The following is a 24,249-nucleotide window of genomic DNA, read 5'->3' as shown; positions in this document are numbered from 1 at the left end:
TTGATTGCTAGAATGAGACTTGGTCTGTGCTTCCTTTTTTAGAGTAGAAGCTTTTTTAGAGCGAACATAAGAGGGGTTTTGTGAGTGCCAAAACTGCTTTCTCTCATTGAGATTTTTCATGTATCTTTTGTTCCTCTGTCGTTTCTGTTCAGCAATTTGCTCTTGAGTCAAGTGAATGTTGGCCTTAGGCTTCGCTTTCTTCTTATGAGCACTGGTTGTAGTTGATGAATCGCTGGTAGCTTTCAGTGGTTCCTCTGGTATATCTTTTGTACCACTTGTGATGGGTTTATCGAAGCTTGAGGGCTTGTTTAGGGGTTCGGGTATGTATCATCCCTTAACTCTCCATGAGGTTTGCTCTGACAAACCAACTGTTTCGTCTGCATTATCAATGGGAGCCGACCAGAAGAAGTTATCACATCCTTCAGCATTATCTTTGTCAACCATTGATGTTAACTCCGCCGTTTGCTTCTTAGTTACACCAGTCACAGCATACACTTGGTTTGGAGTCGTTTGAACCTTCTGATAGACAACAGCTTTTTCTTTGAGCTTCTTTGATTTGTCCTTTGACACCCGAGCGTATTCAACCGAATTTTCAGATATGAGGGGTTTTGTTGGTTCAGGTTCGCTTTTAATGAATTCTGAACAATCGACAACGTCTTCTACAAAGATTTCACTCATCTCACTCTCCTCATCAAATTCAGAAGTGGTTTCTAAATTGATTTTATTTTCTGAACTCAATTTGGCGTTGGATGAGTCAAATTTCTGTATAGTCTCGGTCTTTATTTTTAGTTTATCATTTTCGTCCAGCAAATTCTTAAGCATACACTTATGTTCTTTAGACTCAATGAAAGATTCAATTTTGTCCAGTCCATATTTGTAAGTGACAGAGATTTCATCCGAGGACATTATAGATTCACATTCAACAATGATTTCGTCCTCCTTAAATTCAAGGAAAGGCAAAATCATTTTATGAATCTGTTTTCCTATCTCACAATCTAAATGTAACTGAGTGATATTAGTATATAGACGTTTAGCAATCAAACAGAAAACATTTCGTTGTTTCAAAAATTTCAAATTGTCTCTTTGCAAATAAATAAGTTCATCCCTAGCCCTACTTAACTCTAACTCCTTCTGCTGAATCCATATTCTTCTCTCCTCACTCTTGGAAGACTCCCTGCTGAGTTGGTCAGTTATGTTAGAATTGGCTAAGCGAGTTTGCATAAGACTACCACTTAAATTGGAAAATTTGGATTTTAAATCATTTAAGTCTTTTTCATAGTTTGTTATTGGTACTTTATGAGATTCTAGGATAGTTTGTACCTTCTTGATCAACTGATCGCAGTCGCTGATCTTTTCACTCGTGGGCTTGGCAGCGAAGCATTTGTCTTCTATGACCTTTTCTTCCTTATGCTTACTTTCGGTTGTGACCATTAAGCATTTCCCAGCCGACTCAACAACTCCTTTTCTCGCCACATATGCTCTTCCATGCGAGGGTTTGCATACCTCTTCATCCTCATAATCTGTAGACCAAACTTCCACTCCACCGAAATCATCATCAACAACGTTTTCCTGCACAATCAAAGCATTCATGGAAACGTTAGCAATTTTCTTCTTCTTTATCTCCTCCAGCTTTCTCATGTAGTAAGTCTCATCATCTTCGCCATCCTTCTTCTCAGCTATCTTCCTTAGCATTCAATCCTTGGCAAAGTGGTTCTTGCCATGACAGTAGTTGCAATCGGATCCTGAGTCTCCCACAAGCTTATTCTCCTTCTTTTCATCTTCCTTTTGAGCGGCGATCTTCGGTTCTTCTTTCACCTTTTCAGAACTATAGCTTCCCTGCCAGTTTCGGTTCTTGTTGATCGGGAATTTTCTGCGAGCAAACTTCTTTGGGTTTGTGACCATCATAGCATATTCTTCGTTGGATAGATCACACTCAGAAAAATCAGATTCCTCCTCCGCGTTTGCTACATTCTTGCTTTTAGAAACGAGGGCCAGTGAACCCACACCCGAAACTACTTTCGCTTCCTTCGTCACCACGCTTTCATGAGATTTTAGAATACCCATCAGTTTCGCCAGTGAATATGATTTAAATTGCTCATGAGCCTTCACAGTCGAAACTGTCGCCATCCATTCCGGCCTTAATCCATTCATGAAGGTAACCTTTTGTTCAATCACCTTCCTTTCAATGCCATGCTTCATCATCTTACTGAGCAGATGATTGAATCGCTCGAATGTCTGAACAAGCTTCTCTTCAGGTTTCTGTTCAAAAGCACCAAACTCAGAGAGCAAAAGGGTTTGGATCGAGTGCTCTAGATCTTCATCTGTTGAATATAATTCTTTCAGCCTATCCCATATTTCTTTAGCTGTAGTGCATGAACTCACCAGATGAAAGGTATCAGATTGTAATGCGAATCAGATCATCCTCATGGCTTTGACGTTGCATAACACCTTGTCTTTTTCGTCTTGAGGCATCTTACCTTCGTCCGCCAGGAGTTGGTTATACTCTTTTTGAGTTTTGACTATTCGGTTTGTTCCAGAGTGAACAAACGGACCCAATGTTATTGCTTCCCATATCAAGTAGCCATTGTCTTCAGATCCAACTACATAATCTTCGAAGTGATGCGCCCATACTTCATAATCTTGAGTGTAGAGAATGGGAATCCTTGTAGTTGATCCTATGCTGTTGGAGATGTTGATTTGATTGATTTGCGAGTTATCGTGAGACATGATGAACTGTTTCTGTTAGAATCGGACTTGTAAAGTTGAACTTAGGGTTTTATCAAACACTAGAGATACCGTCGACAGGAGGAAGACAGCGTCTTTATATTGATAAAAGCGGAAAACCTAAAGGATTCTTCAAACAGAAGAGATGTGTATGTATTACACAGTCTCCTGCTCTGATACCAATTGTTGGAATATTAGAGTTGTAGATCGATAGATTCCAAACAGAAAAACAATATTTAATCAAGTAAAGAACACGAGAATGGATCAATGGTGTCGAATGATTAATAACTCACACCTCAGAAGAGCTCGATGAAGAACTTCGACTGTAGAGGTGTGCTAGGGTTACAATGCAAGTAATTAATGAGAACGGTCCCCCTAAAAGCTATACATGCATGCAATATTTATATGCACTAACCCTAATGATAAACCACGGTTGGACAAGCCCAAACCGGGTAAACAAAATAACGACACTAAGCCCATATGACGCAACACTCTAGACCCAACACATATTGAGCCAAACATACATTATTTACATCGTGTTTTGCTAATATGAAACAATTTCTCATGTATCATCGATTATCATCATGTAGTTCAAAGTTTAGATGGATTCGTGTCCAAAATTGAAACGTCCGGTTCTCGGTACGTATTTTTATTATAAGTTTTTGCATGTTTACACAGGGACTCGACGAGTTGGAGGCCCAACTCGTCGAGTAGATGCGAAGGATTGGACGCGGGTGGAAGAGTCTACTCGCCGAGTCAGAAGCCCCGACTCGACGAGTATACCTCTCTGGATGAAACCCTAAAATTTAGGGTTTGCACCCTATTTAAACACATTAACCAGCCTCTCATGCATGCCCCATTGTCTCCCTTAGTCCAGAAAACCCAACTCGTGACCCTTGAGCTTTTACAAGTGTGTGAGTCATTTTTGAGAGTATTTGTGTGATCTTGAAGCTAGAGGAGGAAGAAGAAGGAGCTAGAAGGTTCAAGGAAGTAGTAGATCCAAGGTTCAAGCTACATTTCCAGTCTCTTAAAGGTATTAAGTTGCTTCCTTTACTTTCCTATTGCTAGATCTCTCCATATTTGAGTTTAGGCCATCTTTAAGCAAATTTGTGAACCTTTTTGAGTATGAAGTGTGATCTGAAGTTGTAACTTCAGATCCAGATCTCTTTCAGCCCCAATAGCCATAAACTTTATGAAATTATCATGCTTTAGCCCTTCCCTTTAGCCTAGACTTCATTTTAGACTTGGAAATGGTGTTTTTGGCTCATGATACCTTGCATGCACGTAAAGTTTGTAACTTTACGTGTAATATGGACCCTAGGAGGTCAGATCTATCTTCTTGATGCATTAAGCCCGATTGAAATCGACTTGGTAGACTTGAACTTTGGGGGACTCGGCGAGTCGCTCATAAGACTCGACGATTCGGGTTATGGTCCCCAACCTTTTCTGTTTCTGATCGATCTGGTTGAATATAGAAGAGGACTCAACAAGATGGATTGGAATATAGACTTGAAGATCGAAGAACTCGACGAGTTCAAGGATGAACTCGGAGAGTTCAAGGCAATGTCCCAAGGTATATGAATAAGAACTCGACGAGTCAAGGAAAGACTCGGCGAGTCAAGGACTAACATTCCAACTTGCATGAAGAAGGACTCGACGAGTTCAAGGATGAACTCGGCGAGTCATAGGCAAAAGGTCCTGATTTTGTATGAAGGGAACTCGACGAGTTCTTGAAAGGCTCGATGAGTAGGAGCGATATTCCAGGATGTTAGTGGATTATGGAACTCGGCAAGTTAGTGGACCAACTCGGCAAGTAGAGTCAACTAGATGTTGACTTTAACCAAAAGTTGACTTTGACCAAGGTGTTGACCTGGACCTTGACTTGACTTGAGTTGACCCTTGAAAGGGTTAAGAGTATGAAATGGTAATTAAGGAAGGTTGTTATGTGTAGGAGTTTGAGAGGAGTTGATCCCATCATCGAGGACAGTTCGGACACTTCACGACATTGGGGTGAGTTACCTTCCAGTAGAAGTAGGTCTAAGGCCACAATACCGACCCACTAGTAGGAGCTTGTAGTTAGATGATTGTCTGTGTGATAATTGTCTGGTATCTTTTATGTTCTATGTGCCAGTATGCTATGATTCTATGTGGTAGTGGTAGGGGTGAAATAGTCCCCGATATCCGGTTGAAATAGACCGAAGGGGAGGCCAACACCTAGTTATGCTAGGCAACTATCCGGTTGAAATAAACCGAAGGGGAGGTTGGCACCCATATATGCCTGGCTAGTTATGTTATTGTATGGTATGCGGTATGATGGGGGAACTCACTAAGCTTTGTGCTTATAGTTTCAGTTTTGTTTTCAGGTACCTCTTCATCGAAGGGGAAGGAGCCGGCACAGTAGCAACGCAACACACACACACAGGATTTCTGCATTATGAGATTCATGGGATTGTACTCTGACATTATTACTATTTTATGTTATGGTTTGAGACATGTGACTATGATTTTATGAAATGACACGATTCGATTATAATTTTCAGTAAACAATTTTATAAGCTACTTAATTAAAAATGAAATTTTTAGTCTTGAAATTTGGGATATTACAAAAATATAAGGTTGAGGTGACACAGTCTCATAGGTTTTCCTTGTTTTCGCGTTTTCGCAAATTATTTGTATTTTCGCAAATTCCTTTATATATATGTATAAAGAAAATTGGATAGGTGTAACAGAAAAAAAAAGATAAAAAATGATAAAATATTCTTATTAAAAGAACCACATTGTCAAATTTTTAAAAATTTATTAAAATCTACTCTAATGCTGAAGGAAGTGGTGTCACATTTGTCACGGTCCACTTAGGCTGTAACATCCCGAAAATCATAGGGTAAAAATTTCATTTTTATTATAATCAAAACATTCAATTAACTTTTATTCAAACATTTAGAGGTATTTCAAAATAAAACAATTATTAGAGCTCGTCCCCAAAATCATGAATTGCGGAAAACACGGTTGTATGCGCTGCGATCAAGTCGGGTCATTCCCTTTCGAACCGAAAATACCTGAAACCATAAACCACAAACTGTAAACACGAAGCTTAGTGAGTTCCCCAAATACCACACACCATACATATTAAACGAACCATACATATCATACATATCTAGTAATGAAAAGTGTTATGTGCCAACCATAGTCTTGTCATTATGCCACGAGCCGTATCATGGTCTTCCTTGCCAGGCCGGGGGCCAAAACCCTGGGTCTTACAGACAAGTGCCAAGAGCCACCTCTTGGTCTTTAATGCAAGCATCACAAAGACAACTAGCATACAATCTACAACTACTTAACTAATTAACTGTCAAGGTTCAGACTCTGGTCTTGCATACAGATTGCCAGGGGCCACCCCCTGGTCTTCCTACAATACACAAACCAAATGGGCCGACATTGCTGCCTTCGACCCATAGAACAGTGAGGAGACTCACCTCAAACAGCAGATAAATCCCACAACTGCTACAGCTGCTAAGAACCCGCTTCCACGAACTGAACCAAACAACCAAACCATTCTTAAATAAATAACCATGGCAAAAACAACCAAGCACTAATCCTATAAACGGTCCAACTAACCAGGCCCACTAATAGCCCAAGCCCATTGGGCCCACTAAGGCCCAAAACCACTGGGCCCAACAAGGCATGCCCAAACAAGAGTCCAAGAATCTATGATTCCTCTGACCAATAAGCCCAACACACAAATCCCAAACTCAATTCCAAAGCCCAAAACATGAACAAGCCCAAAAAATCCACAGCTGAACGTACGCGGGGCGTACCCTCCTAGGTACGCTCAATGTACTCGATGATTTCAGACGGGGACTCAAACCAGTACGCGTGGAGTACTTGCATTTATGCAGGGTGTAAGTGCAACTTTTCCAAAACTCGATCCATGACTTAATCCCTTTAAGTCCTTTGCATCCAAACCTCATAAAACCTTCAATATAAAGTCTTAATGCATAAATTAAGCACCTTTATGCATTTGCATGACTCAATGAGCCTAACAACCATATTAATCCATTAAGACCTATTCTAATCCAACTAGAACACGCATGGACCATTCTTAAACATCAAGCAAGCATTTTTATGAACTAACAACATCAGAAGAGGCAAGATCTATCACTTCAAGCTCCTGTAGTGGCTCAAACTCACAAGGAGAACTTAATACACCATAAAAGCCCTTAATCTTTCCCTAAACTCAAACTAGCATAAGAAGAAGTCAAGATAAGAACTTTTTACCTCCTGAAGCTTCCCAAGATTATGAAGATTCTGGATCTATAACCCCCAAGGCTACACCAAGCTTGATCACCAAGATCCACTTCCTTGAAATAACACTAAAAACCCTTCAAAATCACCTTCAAGCTCAAGAACGAACCACCAAGGGGATTAGGGTTCGAAATGAGGCTTAAAGATCAGTGGAGGCTGAGAAATGAGAGAACCTTGACCTTATAAAGGTGTTTAAATAGTGCCCAAACCCTAAAAATTAGGGTTTAGCACTCTGATCATTACGTTGGGCATACCCCAACCTACGTTGGGCGTACCCACCCAGGCACGCGTATTCCCTCCTTGCATTTATGGGACCGATTTGCCAACTATTTCCGTTAGGGGCCAATTCTGCCAATAACTTCAAATTGCTATAACTTCCTCATCGTATATCCGTTTCCAACGAACTTTATATCCACAAAAAGGCGGCGAGAAGCCCTACGCTTCTAACAACACGCCATAGCCTTAAAACTTCCCGAACCAAAACCCAAAATTCAAAAAGGGTCGAGTTATCAAATTACGACTATACGCTTAGACTTCGAAAGCACCATCGAACCCTTGGATCACTAAAACCATAACACCCACATACGAAAAGGGCCAAATCCTTTCCTCCCCAAGGCCTAAGCCTCATGACAACTGAAGATTGGGTCGCAGCCCCAAAAATGAAGCAATCCGAAATCGGGTGTTACTTAGGCATCACATCAGATTGCCACACTCGTTCAAAATTTTGCCATTACATGACATGAGTTGCAATACTTGCCATGCTATTTTTTTAATTTAATTAATTTAAAAAAATATACATTTCAAACATACTAATTTTTTTAAAAAAAACTGAAATTTCATTATCTTCAAAGAAAATCACACACTTACACCTGAAAAACAAAACAAACTTGAAATTACACTAATACACACTTAAACTTAAAAAACATAACACACTTGAAATAAAAACTTAAATTAAAAGACAACGAATTTAAATTTGAGCAAATTTTGGGGACTGCCTCATAATTTGCCAAAACTCAACAAGTCGGAAATGTTTGTTACTTTCAACACGGTAAGCCTCAAGAGCATTCTCTAGCAAAACATTTTCATTTTCACTATTTTCAGCTTCATGCATCACCCTACGAAACACATTGTTAAACCGAGTTGCAAGTGCGTTTGCGTGTCTCCATTTGGAATAGATTTCTTCTTTACCTCGAGGCACCAGGGCTTCACAGTTGTATTTTTCAGTGAATCTCCTCCAAAAGGTTGTCGTAGGGAGGTTAATGTGGATTGAGTCTTATGTTACATCAACCCATGAACGAGCCAATAACATCTTTTCTTCAAGGGACCAAACATGAACCACACGAGCAATTAACGATGAGATTTTGAAGAAGATGAAGAATAAGAAAGTTAGGATAATTGAATTAAGAAGATTTGAATGGGTGAAGAATGAATAAGAATGATGATATTTATAGTTGAAGATTGAAGGTTTAAAATTTTAAATTTTGAAGAAAAAAAAATGGTTATATTTTTGAAATTGGATATTTTTTTTAAAAAGATGATATTTTTTGAAAAAAAGAATTCGAGTAAATGGTAAAAAAAATGTTAATTGAAAGTTTCTCTCTCATCGGTAAAACCCCATCGAGTTGTCGAGCCGAGTTCGGCATGCCTCGACCACGGTCCGGTGTTTGCCGAGGTTGTTGACCAAATTGTCGAGCCCATTTCCACCAGCCTAATAAATAAAATCATTTATATCACTTGTTATTCTCTCATGCATTATGTTATATGTTATTTTGTGGTAATTTTAGATTAAATTATATGTATATGTCAGTTGTGGTGGTTTTTTATTTTATTAAATTCAATATAATATTAAATATAATAAGTATAATAATAAATACAAATAGATTCATTAGTGAAATTTTGCTTATAATTTTTAAAAATTTAAATTGAATTTAATTATTTTAATTGTTTATTTATTTATATTATTTATTTAAACTTAAAAAGAGAAATGAACACTTTAATTTTAATTTTAATAGTTTAATATTTTTCTTTTTTTCTGTATAAATTCAAGCTTTCTAAAATTTTGTTCTTCGTGTGTGTGTGTGTGTGTGTGTGTGTATATATATATATATATATATATATATATATATATATATATATAGGCTTAGGTTATTTTGTTTTTACTATCTATTGTGTGCCAGAATGCACAGATCTAGACCACCAGATGGAATAAAATCAAAGGTCATGATCTGAGGGTCTACGATATTACAATAGGATAACATGTACCATATAATCACACAAATTTCAGCATAAGGGCATTTTAGTCAATTAACCTATATTAAAAAATGAATTTTCGGATTTTTAGGGATAATTATTTCCTTTATATTTAGAAATCTGAATATTTTAAATTAATTGAAATTTAATTAAAATATAATTTTTAATAATAAGCGATTTTATTCTGTCAGAATGATAAAAAATCTGCCATAAGCTAGTGAATATATATATATATATATATATATATATATATATATATATATATATATATATTCTTGCAGAATATAGTTACATTCAATATATTTTTTAAAATTAAATGCTTAAAGAATTATACAACATATTATCAAGAATAACATTTTCTAAAGAATACGAATTTTATTCTTTAAGAATCTCTAATTATATTAATTCGTAAAGAATAAGACTATAAACAGTTATTACATTCATTATGAAAAAAATATGACTAATAATGGTTTAAGAATTACATTTATTCATAAAGAATAAATGGTTAAAAAGGAAGAAAAAAAACATCAAAATCTAACAAAAACACTAATCCATTCTGAAAGAATATTATTACGAAGAAACACTTTATATATTGTGGCAGAGAGTATTCTGGTAGAATACACTCTTGTTCTCTATGTTTTCTTCTTTTTCCACATCAATGTCAGCCTCTTCAAAAACTAAATCCACAAAGAAAACATAATCAATTTTCGAATATTAAAAAATTTAGTGCATTCTTAGAGAATAAAGACAATACATTCTAACAGAATGTAGTAGAAACTATAAGTTCTGACAGAATGTATTAGACATTAAAGAATTGTAACACATTTTTAGTAGAATGTAATCCTAAAACTACAATGAAAAAAGATAGGGTCTTATAGCCATTTCATCGAACATTTAGAGGGCAGAAAAATTATGCAAAATCTCAAGAAACACATATAATTATGAACAATTATATTCGGTGAGACTAAAAAACAAAGTCTTTGGAAAACTAATTTATATCCTACGAATATAAGATCATTAATAGTAATTCATAATTAATCATATGAACTAGCAGGTAAGAAGTAACGTATATTTGTATAAATGAAGCTAAAACATATATTATAGTTTTTTCATAGAATAGAAAAAATGAAAATGTTCTTAATTAATCATAAATGAATTGATACAGTAAACAAATTTATATGTAGCTAAATATATCCTGTGAATGAAGTAAACCTTCAAAACATGGTCCCATTACCACCATCAATATAATAAAGTAATAAACATCTCTTTCATAATCATACATTCTTGAAAAAATAAAACAAAAGCAAAAGTTTAAACATATACATTATAGCATAGCCTATGCCAACGTGGGTGGCTAAAAATCACAATCTATATATATATATATATATATATATATATATATATATATATATATATATATATATATATAAAGGTTTATAGGCAACCAATGTATCTAACCCTTTTAGAAAAATCTAAGTTGACCGACTTTACTGTGATTTCCTATCTTTTTAGAATTCAATTGTTATATTGTTTGTTACGATGTGTATGTGATAACAGTTTCTGTACCAAGTTTGGCAAGTGCGCCATTAATATTTACAAACAAAGAAATCGGCACCAAGCAATATGTAAAACCACATACGAATATAACGAAGGAATCATATTGATGAATGAAGAAATAAAAAAAAAAAACAAATGATATAATAAAAAAACCTTCGATTCTTTTTTTGCTTTGCGAGGATCAAATCACCCACTCTTTTTAGCTTTTCAAGGATTGATTCGAAGGATTTTTTTCATAGATGATTGCTATCATCACCTCCGTGGGATGCGATGATGATTATTATTGCGTCCCTTCTTTCTGTCATCATCGAGGATGTGTGAAGATCGGTGGCCATGATAGATGCGACATAGAGGCCGATGGAATGATGGACTGTGTGAAAGTCGGGGGCAATTCTAGGGTTTTTTCTACAGGTTTTGACTTTTACATCTCATATTTAAAGGGATAATAAATATACTAATTATCTGTCATAATTACATATGTAAAGATTACTATAATATCCTGATTTATTTAATGATTTATTATTTCCTAAATTCCTATTGATGCATTCATGCACACAATAGTTACTAGAAACATTTGAACTCTCTCTCTCTCTCTCTCTCTCTATATATATATATATATATATATATATATATATATATATATATATATATATATATATAATAAACTATAGTCTCGCAACTATTTACGAATATGAACAAACCATATTACAAAAAGGTATAGGGTGTGTTCGGCACGGAGCGTTTGAGAGCTTCTAGCTTCTAACGTTTGACAAAACGCTCCGTTTTAAACAGAAAGTTGCGTTTGACACTACAAGCTTCTAGCGTTTAGTTTAATCAAAACGTTCCAAATCCAAATGTTACTTTACGTAGCTTTTAACAAAACGCTACAAGCTACAAGCCACCAGTTACCCGCTACAAGCTACCCGCTATCAGTTAGTTTTGCCGAACCAGCCCATAATTTACTCTAATACAATATTTATTTTATTATCCCTTCCTATTCCTAACAAAACGAGTAAAGAAAAAAAAACATTTTTATTTCATTTTGCGAAACTTGAATCCCTAAATTTTTAGATCCAATTTTGTATTATACAAGTAGCCGAAAGTGGTAACGCTACTTCCTTTTTAGCTTTGCGTAGTAGAAGAACGTCAACTCCAGACGCAATCACATGAGAACAATCTTTCTGGTGCTCGTTTTAGATGGTGGGATTCCTTCTTTTCTCTTCGATCCATTCCCTGTTTCTTCTCTCAAAACCCTAAATTTCCCTTCCCCAATTGCCGTGTATGGAGAGATCTGGTAGTAAAGACTTGAACAGCAACATCGGGGTTTCCTTATCAGGTAAACTGATATCCTCCCCTTTAGATAACCACGAATCTCGATCTTAGTCGGTTTTGATTTTATATATTGCTCGATTATTGATTGTTCATTGGGTTCGGTACTTGCCGTTTGACGGTGCTCAGTTTGATGTTGTTCCTTTGAATTACCTGTGTTTTTAAGCGATTTGTTTCTTTGAATTTGTGTTGTAATAACATGAGATCTCGAATAACACTTGTGTTTAGGTACCAGAGATTACTACCCTCTCAGTTCGTAGAAAGTTCACTTTGAATTTTGGATGTCAAATTGGTTGCGTTTTACTTTTAGATTTGTGATAAGTGTTGTGGTTGTAAATAATTTTTTTAATTTGTATATGTAAGAAGGAATTACAGTTAACAGATGCGGAGCTACAAAACTAGATACATCTATATCAGATGCAATTTTACAAATTGGACATGGATTTTAATCATGATATTGAGGGTGTGCGTATTCATATAACATAATTTAGCAGCAGTTTATATGTGCATAAAGTGATTATTCCATTGGATTTCATTGGGAAAAAATACATGTTTTCTGCAACTATTATCAAGACCTGTCTCATGGTTTTCTTCTGTACCTAATCCATTTTAACTTATAATGCAGATGACAAACGCTTTGATGCATCACAGTATGCTTTTTTCGGTCAAAATCTTTCAGACAAGGCTGATTTCGGGTGTTTAGAGGTTGAAGAAGACGATGATAATCCTTTAAACGGACTAGGTGATGATGAATACCGTTTGTTTGATAGAGAAGAGGTATGCTTTTCAGGTTAACAATATTTCCATTCATTTTGCAGTTTCTGGTGTGATTTTCATCTTCACTTGATTAGTATATATCATTACTCAATTTGCTTTTACTTACTTTGGTTCTTTGTTCATTTTCTATCGACAGGAACCAGGGGTTGGTTCCCTATCAGATTTAGATGATCTGTCAACTACTTTTTCAAAGGTCAGCTTCCTTTCAACCACATATTTTGCTTGTATTTTCTTTTTAGTTTGTGGTTTAACCCTTGAATTTCATAATTTCATGGGAACCAAGTAAATGTGGTATGAAGTATCAAATATGAATTGTGTTTTGCAGTTAAACAGATCAGTTAGTGGACCTAGGCATCCTGGAGTTATTGGTGATCGAGGATCAGGATCGGGTTCTATTTCAAGGGAAAGTGAGTACACAACTATAAATTTATAATTATTTATTATGCACATCATTTCTACAATTTATTAACTAAACTATTCTCAGGTTCATCTGCCTCCGAATGGTTACAAGAAAGAGAATTACCCGAGTGGTTGGACCATCACATCTCTGACACTGAAACCCACCATGGGACCCGCAAATGGTCATCACAACCACATCTCTACTCAGATTCAAAGCCATTATACAGAGCTTCATCATACCCTCAAGAACAACACCAGTTCTTCAGCGAACCCGTTTTAGTCCCTCCTCCTGCCCAAACCAATCTCTCCTCGCCACGTCAGCATTCCCATCTTTTAAACCTCTCATCCGCCATCACCAATCTCCACTTAACTTTAAACCTCTCCCGTTACAACCAGATAATCCCTCCCGGCCTTTCCCGATACGCTCAGGCCCAAGCCCAAGCCCAAAACAACTGGGCCAATGCCAATCATATGTTACATGTGGACCACGCGGGCTTACTAAGCAACACGTTTCAACAGAAACTTTTTCATAACGGGTCGTTATCGCCCCATTATATGTCCCCGGGTCAACACCTTATCGGCCCGTTTTCCCCGCTCCAACTCTGCCCGGTTCCTTCACGTCCATTACATCCGACTAAATACGAACCGAAAACCAAATCCACCCAAAAGAAACACTCCGGGCGTCTCTCCCGCCAGGGCTCCGATGGTAGTGGTAATCAGAAAAACGATAAATTCCGTGTACAATTCAAATCAAAACACATGACTTCTGAAGAGATTGAATCTGTTTTAAGAATGCAACATGCTGCAACTCACAGCAGTGATCCGTATATAGACGATTACTATCACCAAGCCCGTATTGCGAAAATATCTTCCGACTCGAGTTCCAAGTCGAAATCCCGTTTCTGCCCTTCTCATCTCAAAGATTTGCCTTCTCGATCCTCGCGTAACAGTACAGAATCACATCATGTCAATATCGATTCTCATGGAAGGATTTCATTAACCTTCATCCGCCGCCCGCCGCCTCTCCTTGAAGTCGAACCACCACCGGGTTCTGGCGGTGGTTCCGATCAGAAATCTGAAAAACCATTAGAACAAGAACCGATGCTTGCAGCCCGAATCACAATCGAGGATTGTCTTTGTCTTCTTCTTGATGTAGACGACATCGATCGCCTCCTGCAATTTTCTCAAGACAATGGAGCTCAAATGAGGCAAAGAAGGCAGATTCTTCTAGAAGGGTTGGCTACATCGCTTCAGCTCGTTGACCCACTCGGGAAAACTAACAACTCAGTCGGGTTGACTTCCAAGGACGATATCGTCTTTTTACGATTAGTCTCCCTCCCCAAGGGCCGAAAATTGATATCAAGATACCTTCAACTTTTATCACCAAGCAGTGAGCTTGCACGGATAGTATGCATGGCCATATTCCGTCATTTACGCTTCCTATTTGGTGGTCTTCCTTCCGACACCGGAGCTCTGAACACCACTACCGCTTTAGTGAAAACAGTTTCCACATGTATCAGTGCAATGGATTTGAATTCTCTGAGCGCTTGTCTAGCGGCGGTTGTGTGTTCTTCAGAGCAGCCGCCGCTTCGGCCCCTAGGGAGTCCGGCTGGAGATGGTGCTTCGGTGATTCTGAAAGCGGTTTTGGATCGGGCCACACAGTTGTTAAGTAACCGTGGTGTGCAAAACCCGATGCTGTGGCAGGCTTCGTTTGATGCGTTTTTTGGGCTGCTGACTAAGTATTGTTTGAGTAAGTATGATAGTTTAGTGCAAGCCATGTATACGCAAGTGCCGCCTAGCACGGAGGCAGCAAGGGCTATCGGGCGGGAGATGCCAGTGGAGCTTTTGCGGGCCAGTCTTCCACATACGGATAGTAATCAGAGGAAGATGCTGGTTGACTTTTCTCAGAGGTCAATGCAGGTTGCAGGGTTGACCGGTCATAGAGGGAGCGGTGGTCAAGTTGCTCCGGAATCAGTAAGAGGATGACTGATGTGTAATGAAAAGTGTTGTATGTGTTTTTAGTGGTGGTGGTGGATTTGATTTGAAATGCGAAGTGGTATGACTTTTTTTTTTTTTTTTTTTTTTTTTAATATTTGTTCTGAAGGCAAGGGTAGTGTAGTGGTAATCTAAGTAAAGCAAAAGCAACTCTGACCAGTATGATGACTTCTGTGTATAGAGAGGTACACTGCTGGGAGTTGAAAAGGGAGGCACGTTTTTTTGGTGCTCTCTGGTTTCATTTCATTTCGATTCGTACATTTAAATTATGTAATGTTGGTAACTTGCACATTTGGATGTTTTAGTTTGAATTCGTATTTGCAGTTTCTTTTGTTTGTCCTAGTTTGTTTTTTTTTTTACAATAATATGGTTTTATCCCAACGTCACTTTTATCCTTGTTACCTGCTATTGTGGCGTTTAGATACTTTCAAAACCTCAAATGGTCGATTATTAATGTTGAAGGTATGTAAATCTATAATTATTATCTCACATGCTTGCCAGACCATTTCATCATTGCAATATCATTAAGTCTCACATGATGTAAGGCCTTCTTGTATACACACCATGTTCTCGTGGTGTGTATACACCTCACCATCATTGTCTTCCACCCTCCTTCCGCATAAAATCCAGTATACTCCCAACAGTGATTGTGGTCGTGGTGGGTTTAACCTGCAAGAGAAGAGAATTCGTGGTGGGCAGCACAAGAGGCCACAATCGTTGTTCCAGATTAGCACCATGGGAGGACCGAGGTGGTGTTCACATGGTTTGTGACCAGCTAGACAACGATGAAGTTCGGTGCATGTATACTAGATGGTCTAAGTGTAATATTAGATGTCTTTCATGTTTGGTCACTAATCGTCAACAACTATTTACCCTTATATTTATACTGAAATATTTAATAAAACACTTTTATCTAGTTTCTTGTTTTTAAACATATATAATATATTTAACAATAGTGTTAAATAGAATCAATATATTATAATGCACGAAATTAAAACAAGTAGTATTAAATCTGGAGTTTGTTTTTCGCTTTATCTTGTATACAACGTTTGATATTTAGTTTTGGAGATTAAAGCAAAACAAATTAGCAGTTTTTTTATTAGAATGGCTAACACACACCACCCACTAAACCTACTTCTAAAACTACTTTCTCCACGATGAGACTTGAACCATCAACCACTTGGAGAATGACACATTTCCACAACACATGATACCGTTGGGCTACAAGCCATTTAGTAAAAAAAAATACTCAAATTAGTTAGTTAAAAAATGATACATCTAATTAGGGGTAAAACTGAACATTATTGAATAAATAAAGTTAATTGTGCAATAAAAAACATTTAATAGAATATAAATGGTTAATATATTTTTTTTAGAATATCAAACACACACCTAATCTTACTTCTAAATCTACACATTTATCCATCATAGGTTATACTCACTCAGCCACTTAAGGAAGGGATATATTTCTAACACATTGATACCGCTAGGCAAACAAAACATTGCCAAATCTCCAATGAATATATAAATAGTCCATTTGAAGATTTATAATAGTTAATATGAACAATGCATGTCTAGTAATACTTACAATTCATCTAATTTTTTTTGTTTTTAAATCAATTTTCAATTAATGAATATTTATACAATTTATACTATAGTTAATTAATAATATTTATGTTATAAAAAGTAGAAAAAATCAGACCAAACCAACCAGTGTTGACAGGTCCGGGGTTTGTAAAGATTTACAAGAAGTCACCCATAAAGAGAAGCAAATATTTAATATTCATACATGAATAACTGTCGCAGGCTGTATATATAATTAGCTTAAAAGACAATATATGATATTTCCATAAAAAGAATTGTTTGGTATCCCTGAGGTCCAAAAACTGGAATAAAAATTAGGAAGAATGACAAGAAAAGAAATTGGTTTTGAAGCTAGTAGCTATTACATATCAAGAAGAAGAACATGGTGTCTAAACTATCCTGGAATCATCATAAATCATAAATAATGATACACCAAACCAAACCAAACCAAACCAAACCAAACCAAGTAGATATTCGATCTTGTCAGCGAAACTCATCATGGTATTCATAATCTTCATCTTCCTCCTCGTTGAAGATGGCACTATAAAATACATATGGACTATCTATCATTTCTGTCAATGATAACCGCCCATCTTTATCTGTATCCGCCTGCAAAAACAACAAACACATGGAAATTTCACATTTGCATTATCATGACATTTATCAAACTCATGTAGTCTAGGGTCTTTAATTGCAACAATCATACAAGACTAAAATCAAACAATACAAAAAGGCCAACACTCTGAATTCAATTTCAAGATGATGACCATACTGTCCCTGCCTTGCCACTTTATTACATAAAATTGCTACTTATTTCCTACTAAGTGTACAACAAAGCTTCAAAATTATAAGTAAATCTCAACATTAATAAGGTATAAACTGACCACTGAGCTGTTATCTTAATTAAATTAAACTCTCCCTGATGTAGACTGCATCACATTCACACACACAAGGAGCACATGCAGACACATAAAAGAGAAAGGAGAGACCTGGTTCCTTCCTTTTCCAATCTCGATCCTTTTAATGCTTTTCATCTATTTTAATTCTGTTTTCAGAAAATAATTTGATGGTGTTGTTGAACGCTTTCTTTCTCTTTATACTGTTATCGTGTTTAATATGATGGGAGTAATAACTTTTTGGATTTGGTTGATTTGGGTAAGATGCTGATTCTAATGTTGTTGATTCTGTCGAAACTGAATTTCATATTCAAACGTCTTCTTATTTTCATAATATGAATTGGATAGGTAATTGTGTTGATTTGCTGTCACTTGATAACTGATAGATGAAATTTAACATTAAATTGCTTTATTCAATTTCTTGTTGATTTCAAGAGAAGCTTCAACTGTGAAATCATTTGAATATGAGTGTGTGGTCTTGTTATCTCACTTAAACTTAATATAGATGTATATTAAGCAAGTTTTAACAAAATCTTGAACTTAATGTTTTTAATTTCATGAACTACATAGAGATGAGTGAATGGTTTTAAATCAAATCATGAGTCCGAGAGGTAATTGATAATTTTTGTTGGTATTAGGATATTTATTTCTACATCATTGGCTTAACCAACTAATTGCATTAGATGAATCATTGAACCATGAAAGTCAACTAAATCCAGTTTTTCCTCGTATTTGTTAAATTACTAATGCTTTTCTAGTTTAGTATCATTTTGTTGAAATATTTTTGTTATCTGGTTAAATCATAAACCCTCGATCAATTTGATCAAATCTGAAAAATCCCCTCACTACTCAGACAATGAAGCTGTCAATCAACATGATTATATCTACCAGATTACTACAATTTCAAGGCCAAACCTATATAAAAAAAACATCAAAATCAAACATGCTTACCTGTGATATAATATAATCTGCCTGCTGTTTGGCATAGTAACGCTCTGAAGGATGAAGCTTCCCAATAATAGGTAGCAGTTCCACATCAGACAAGTATCTACAACATCAAAAGTCAAAACTCACCCTCATTAAAAATGTAAAACCAGTTGTATCCTTAAGATATTAGCAACTCCCAAATCATATAATAGATATAGAGTTATAGATTTACCCGTCACCATCTTTGTCAAGCTGGGCAAAAAAGGTCTTTGCTGGGGACTCCAATGAATCACTGGATTCATGTGAAGAATTATGACCATCTTCATCATAGTTTCTTACAAGGTCAAATAGTCCATGGAAGAACTCTTTGAAGTTTACTTTCCCATCTTTGTCAGTATCTCGTTCCCTGAAGTAAATGAATTCTTACATTGAATTAATATACATATATCATACATGTAGCAATCAAAAAGGAAACTAATTTACACAATTTCTTGAAAATAAATACTAAATAGCATGCCACCTCACTTCCTCCTTGCACAGCCACTGAAGCAGTCTTGGATTTTGAGTGTCTGCAGGGTGCTGAAAGCTAAATATCACAAAAAAAAAAAAAAAAGATGGCTCAAATTGCAGGGGAAGAACAAGATGGAAGTTCTAAAAAGAAAACCAGATACAAAGTTTTGTACTTTTAATAACTTACTCATTGAACTCGGTTATATTCAAGAAACCATCTCCATCAGCATCAGATGCATTGAAGTGCTCTTCTTTCCACCAGCCCATATCATATCCAAATGAGTTATTATCTAGTGAATTCATACCCAGATTGAGAGATGTAAGGGAATATCCAAATACAAACTGATAGTAGAAACCACTCAAGTCTATCAACCATAACTACATGCTGATTCTTCCCAAATTCCAGAAATTCAGACTCTAATTGTTCAAATGGAATGAGGAGCATATCATTGATAAAACTCAATAGGCTCATGCTAAAACTTCTTTATAACAATTTCTCACTAAAAAGGTCCATTTTTTATTTTAAAGATTTATATCTACCATCTAGTACTCAGTCTTTCACCCAAATATGCATCTATGATATACCCTTTATATGGTTAAAGGTAGCAATTGCAAAAATTTCCTACACTAAGAAATCTTATCATATGGAAGTCAGTAATAACTCATTAAAAAAAGGCAGCATCAAGATTCCAAACCTAATCTCACTGGCTACATGTAAACGGCTATAATGCAATCAATTGATGTGTCTGCTTAATTTATTAAGGAGTTGATTCATAAGATATATTACCTGAATCACGGACCCAAGTGGGAGGCTGGTATTCAGCAAAAGAAACTAGGCCATCGTGGTTTTTGTCATGCAATTCCATCTCCCTCTGACTGCGATGAAGAACTTCCCTCTGAGATTGCTCAAGGTTCCATTCCGTCAGCTCGTGCTCAGTCACGAAGCCATCGGAAGGATCGACATCAATCCTGGGGAAAAGCAAAACTAATCTGTGGGTGATATTGAACTTATGTTCATCATTCAAGTAATCTTCAGCGTCAATGAAGTCCTCCCATTCCGGTTGTGATTCCATTCCCGGAGCATCCTCTGCTTCAGGTTCGGCTTCTGCTTCATGATGATGGTCGCCAAAGAAGTGACTCTTCTCCCACAATTTGTCCTCTCTTTTGCGCTCAATGTCGGCTACCAAAGGGTCGAAGGAAACATGATGGTCCGTTGTGGTTGCGATGGTGGGGGTGAAAGAGAAGTTGGACCGGAGCTTTAGTCGACGGTGGCGGCGATGGTTGTTCCGGTGATTGGATTTATTGGGGGAATGCGATATGAGAAGGAGGAGGAGCAAAGCTACCGTGATGTAGATGATGACCGAGAGTTTACCCATCTCATGGGCGGCGGCCTTGTCGGTGGCGATGGGTGGCGTGAGAGAGATTCTCAACCAATCACGCCGGACTGGAGATCTCAATCTCTCTCACTATTTTTGGGGTTTGGCAGTTGGAGACGAGGTGGACGATTTATTAATTCAAGAGAATGCCAAGATTGAAGAAGGAGGATCAAGATTTTCAACACTTTGGTAGATCTATTTCACAGATTTCGTGATTATATATAATACACAAAACAAGATGGAGCTTTTGACCAATTATGTGATTATGTTTTCCTTTAGGATAAACATTTTAATTAGAAATGACAAATTAGGATCCACAAAAATAGTTAAAGATCACTAAAATGATCTAAATAGTTGTAATTTTTTAATTTTACTATATGTGAAAATTTAGGTGGTCTATGTTTTTTTTAAAGATTTTTGTTGGTCGCTATATGTGAAAAAAAATGGTTTTTGTAAATAGTGACCGTAAAAAACTTTGTCGACTGCTAAAATCCGAAAAAGTTTATATTTTCAGGAAAAAAATATTGACATTTCATGATTTTTAGAACCGAAAAAAACTTTTCTTTATGCCTTCAAAACCATGTTATCTTTGTTTGTGGAAAATCCTAGTATATTAAAACATTTTGAGTACAAATATTGTTTCAAAATAACAAAACAGCTTAAAGACCTATCGATCCTGAATACTATTGCATGTTGTCTCTTAATCACTCGGCATCCTAATCAAGTTTCAGTAGTCTTAGGCCTGCTGCTTGTGATACATATAATTTAAGTGAGTCAGGTTTGGGGACTTGGTAAGACACATAATGTTTTAAATCCCACAATATTATTATGATAATAACTCATAAATAACAATTATGCAAAACCAATTGTTAACAAATGATATATCACACATCATAAATATCTATGACACTATACCATTTTTCCTTAGTTATTCAGTCCGTCGATTTTCACACACTGATCCTACAACAATAATCCATTGAGATCAAATCTGATGGATCACTGTAAGTTAACTAACTATATCAACATTTATATCTAGTACTTAGTTTATGCACGTGTGGGAAATGGAAATTGTCGGGTATACCTTATACTCATGCTATGGCGGTATTCAAGGAACTGAGATATCAACACTGCAGTGCATGGGTGTCATTGTACTTCAAAATGGAAACATATCATTCAACATATGCGGAGGTTGTGTTTCCTATTGTGACAACCGTCACTTTCTGGTCAAGTCAAAGTCAAATAAAGTCAACAAGTCAAACCAGTCAACTCAATTAACCCTTATATATTAGGGTTTACATTATGTTTACTATTGTACAACACACCATCCTAATGCAAAGTATCATTTAGAGTTTTCACGTGTTCAGAAAATCTAAACCCTAATCAGGGCAAGTGATGGAACTACTCGATAAAACATTAATACATACCTTTCGGGGGCGTATAACACTCATAACAAGGCAAAACGGGGTTTTCAAACCTTGCATTTCGAAGTTAAACACTCGCAAAGGTCACAAACAAAGTCTCCCTCAATCTCTCTCGCTATATATATATATATATATATCTCCCAAATCTCTCCCAATCTCTCTCAAAAATCTCTTCAACTTTTCATGAACTCTCGGGGCATCCCGACCCTTAATTTAGTCAAAAACCGCTCCAAACGGGAAGATTTCTCGAAAAATAGCCATGTAGGACCGAAACCACTCTTAGAACCGAAGCCTCCCTATAAGGACCGAAACCTGCTATAAGGATCGAAACCTACCATTAGGACCGAACTTGCCTCTGGGACCGAATCTGCATGGGACCGAAGCTGCTTAAAAGACCGAAACTAGCCTTATTGGACAGATCCCTCGGCTCTCGGTTCCATCCTACTTTCGGTTCCCTCCTTGACCAAGTTCGCGTGCAAGTCTTTAGGACCGAACCTACCTTCGGTTCTAGCCCTTTTGACCAAAACCTCTTTCGGTTCCCACCCCATGGGACCGAACCGTCAGTCCTGGTCTCGAAACTTCGCCTCTTGATCCCGGGTTTCGAGTAGTTTTGCGTTTTAAGCTCGTTTTTCATGATTTTCGTGTGGGAATTTCTCCCAAGCTTATATTTTGACATATAAGACCCTGTATAGTCATATTTTAATCACATTTTGAGGGAAACCTTTATCTAAGAATAATATCTTTTGTGCAAGATATTGGCTTTGAGTGTTGACTTCCCCATAAAGTAATGTGTGACAACCCGGAACATCTATCTTGTACACTTAGTCAATTCAATCAATGTTAAACTTGTTCTGTTAACTTCTTGTACTGCTTAAGGGTTCGTTTACGCGTTCTAAGCTTGAATACAGCTGAGGTTGAGGTTAGGAATGAGTCAACAAGTCGTATAGTGACAAAACCGGGCCATACACACCTTTAGGAGGAGTGTACGGCCGTACACATGGGTGTGCGGCCGCACACCCTCCTTATGGCAGCACACCCACCCTTATATAAAGGGTAAACCCCTTTCCTTTCACACCTTGGCAGCACACAACATCATTTCTCTCAAGCTTCATCAACCGCGAACCCTCCAAAGCTTCAAAACGTGAGTAATTCATCCTTTAGCTTGTTGTGCTTGAAGAACCTCTTGATCTAAGCCTTGATTCATCATATCCCGTCATGTTCTTCACCCACTTTGAAGGAGTGCGGCCGCGCACCCCATAAGGCGTCCGCACACTCCTAAAAGACCCTCCAAAGTGAGAGTTTGACTTCCATATTCGAGTTGGACATGACCCTAGCCTTGCTGCACCCTAAAGTCGGCATTTTGGACACAAACATGAAGGGTGTACAACCGCACACCCCTGTGTACGGCCGCACACACCTTTGTGCGGCAGCACACTCCCTTGTGCGGCAACACACTCCTTTGTGCGGTAGCACACTCCCTTGTGCGGCAACACACACCTTTGTGCGACCACACACACACACCCTAGGACCACAAACCCATTTCTAAGACCCTTAACTTGTACTACAACTAAGTATGGACCTAGAACACTTCATGGATGCAAGTATGGACCTTGAACACACCTCAAAGACACCTTCCATCATGAGTGTATGGCCGCACACCCATGGCCGCACACACCTTTAAGGTGGCCATACACCTCCCTCATTCAATCCTTTAAGGTTCTAACACTTAGTGCAAGTAGTTCCAAGTCCCTAGAGTGGTTTCCCATCATATCTAGTAGTGAAATACCTTCATTTGACTCCTTTATGTGTCATTACATGTTGATTAGGATCAAATCGTGTTCAAGGCTTCACTTGAACATTCAGCATCCCTTATCGATCCTTCATTCAAACCACCACCCGAGGTGAGTTCATACCCCTACATTTTTCCGAGTTTTTCATGTTTTCAGGGGGGAATACAAGCAAAAGCATAAGGAATCTTGTGCTCAAAATATATTATTTTGTTTAAGATAATTATATTTTCAGTATACTTTTAACATGGAAAACAGTTTTACCAAACGGTTAAGAAATCAACTCGCCGAAACAGTTTTCAAAACTAGGGCAATGAACTTATGAATCATGAAGTAAAATGTATCATTTTATAAAGGATTCATGTTAATCACAAAAAGGATTTTCAGTTTTATTACTTGTAAATTTGTTAGTCTA

The 24,249-nt window shown here is 37.0% G+C and overlaps 2 protein-coding genes across 2 annotated transcripts; one reads left to right on the top strand and one right to left on the bottom strand.

Moving 5' to 3' along the window:
* The first annotated feature begins 11,917 nt into the window (after positions 1–11,917).
* Positions 11,918–15,659, top strand: LOC145166007 (protein PAT1 homolog 1-like). Its single transcript, XM_079084932.1, has 5 exons — positions 11,918–12,169; positions 12,788–12,939; positions 13,076–13,132; positions 13,265–13,346; positions 13,424–15,659. The coding sequence occupies exons 1-5, from the start codon at positions 12,115–12,117 to the stop codon at positions 15,322–15,324; spliced, it is 2,247 nt and encodes a 748-aa protein (XP_078941058.1). The 5' UTR covers positions 11,918–12,114; the 3' UTR covers positions 15,325–15,659.
* A 1,493-nt stretch (positions 15,660–17,152) lies between these two features.
* On the bottom strand, positions 17,153–20,840 carry LOC145166006 (Calcium-binding EF hand family protein). The gene is made up of 6 exons (XM_079084931.1): positions 20,038–20,840; positions 19,438–19,540; positions 19,261–19,326; positions 18,973–19,146; positions 18,765–18,861; positions 17,153–17,526 (listed from the first exon to the last, which is right to left on the bottom strand). The coding sequence occupies exons 1-6, from the start codon at positions 20,624–20,626 to the stop codon at positions 17,401–17,403; spliced, it is 1,155 nt and encodes a 384-aa protein (XP_078941057.1). The 5' UTR covers positions 20,627–20,840; the 3' UTR covers positions 17,153–17,400.
* Positions 20,841–24,249: the final 3,409 nt, after the last annotated feature.

Source organism: Lactuca virosa, chromosome 3 (assembly GCF_052849685.1).
Source record: "Lactuca virosa cultivar CGN04683 chromosome 3, Lactuca_virosa_CGN04683_v6, whole genome shotgun sequence".
Classification (NCBI taxonomy): domain Eukaryota; kingdom Viridiplantae; phylum Streptophyta; class Magnoliopsida; order Asterales; family Asteraceae; genus Lactuca; species Lactuca virosa.
This window is presented reverse-complemented; position numbering and strand designations above follow the sequence as displayed.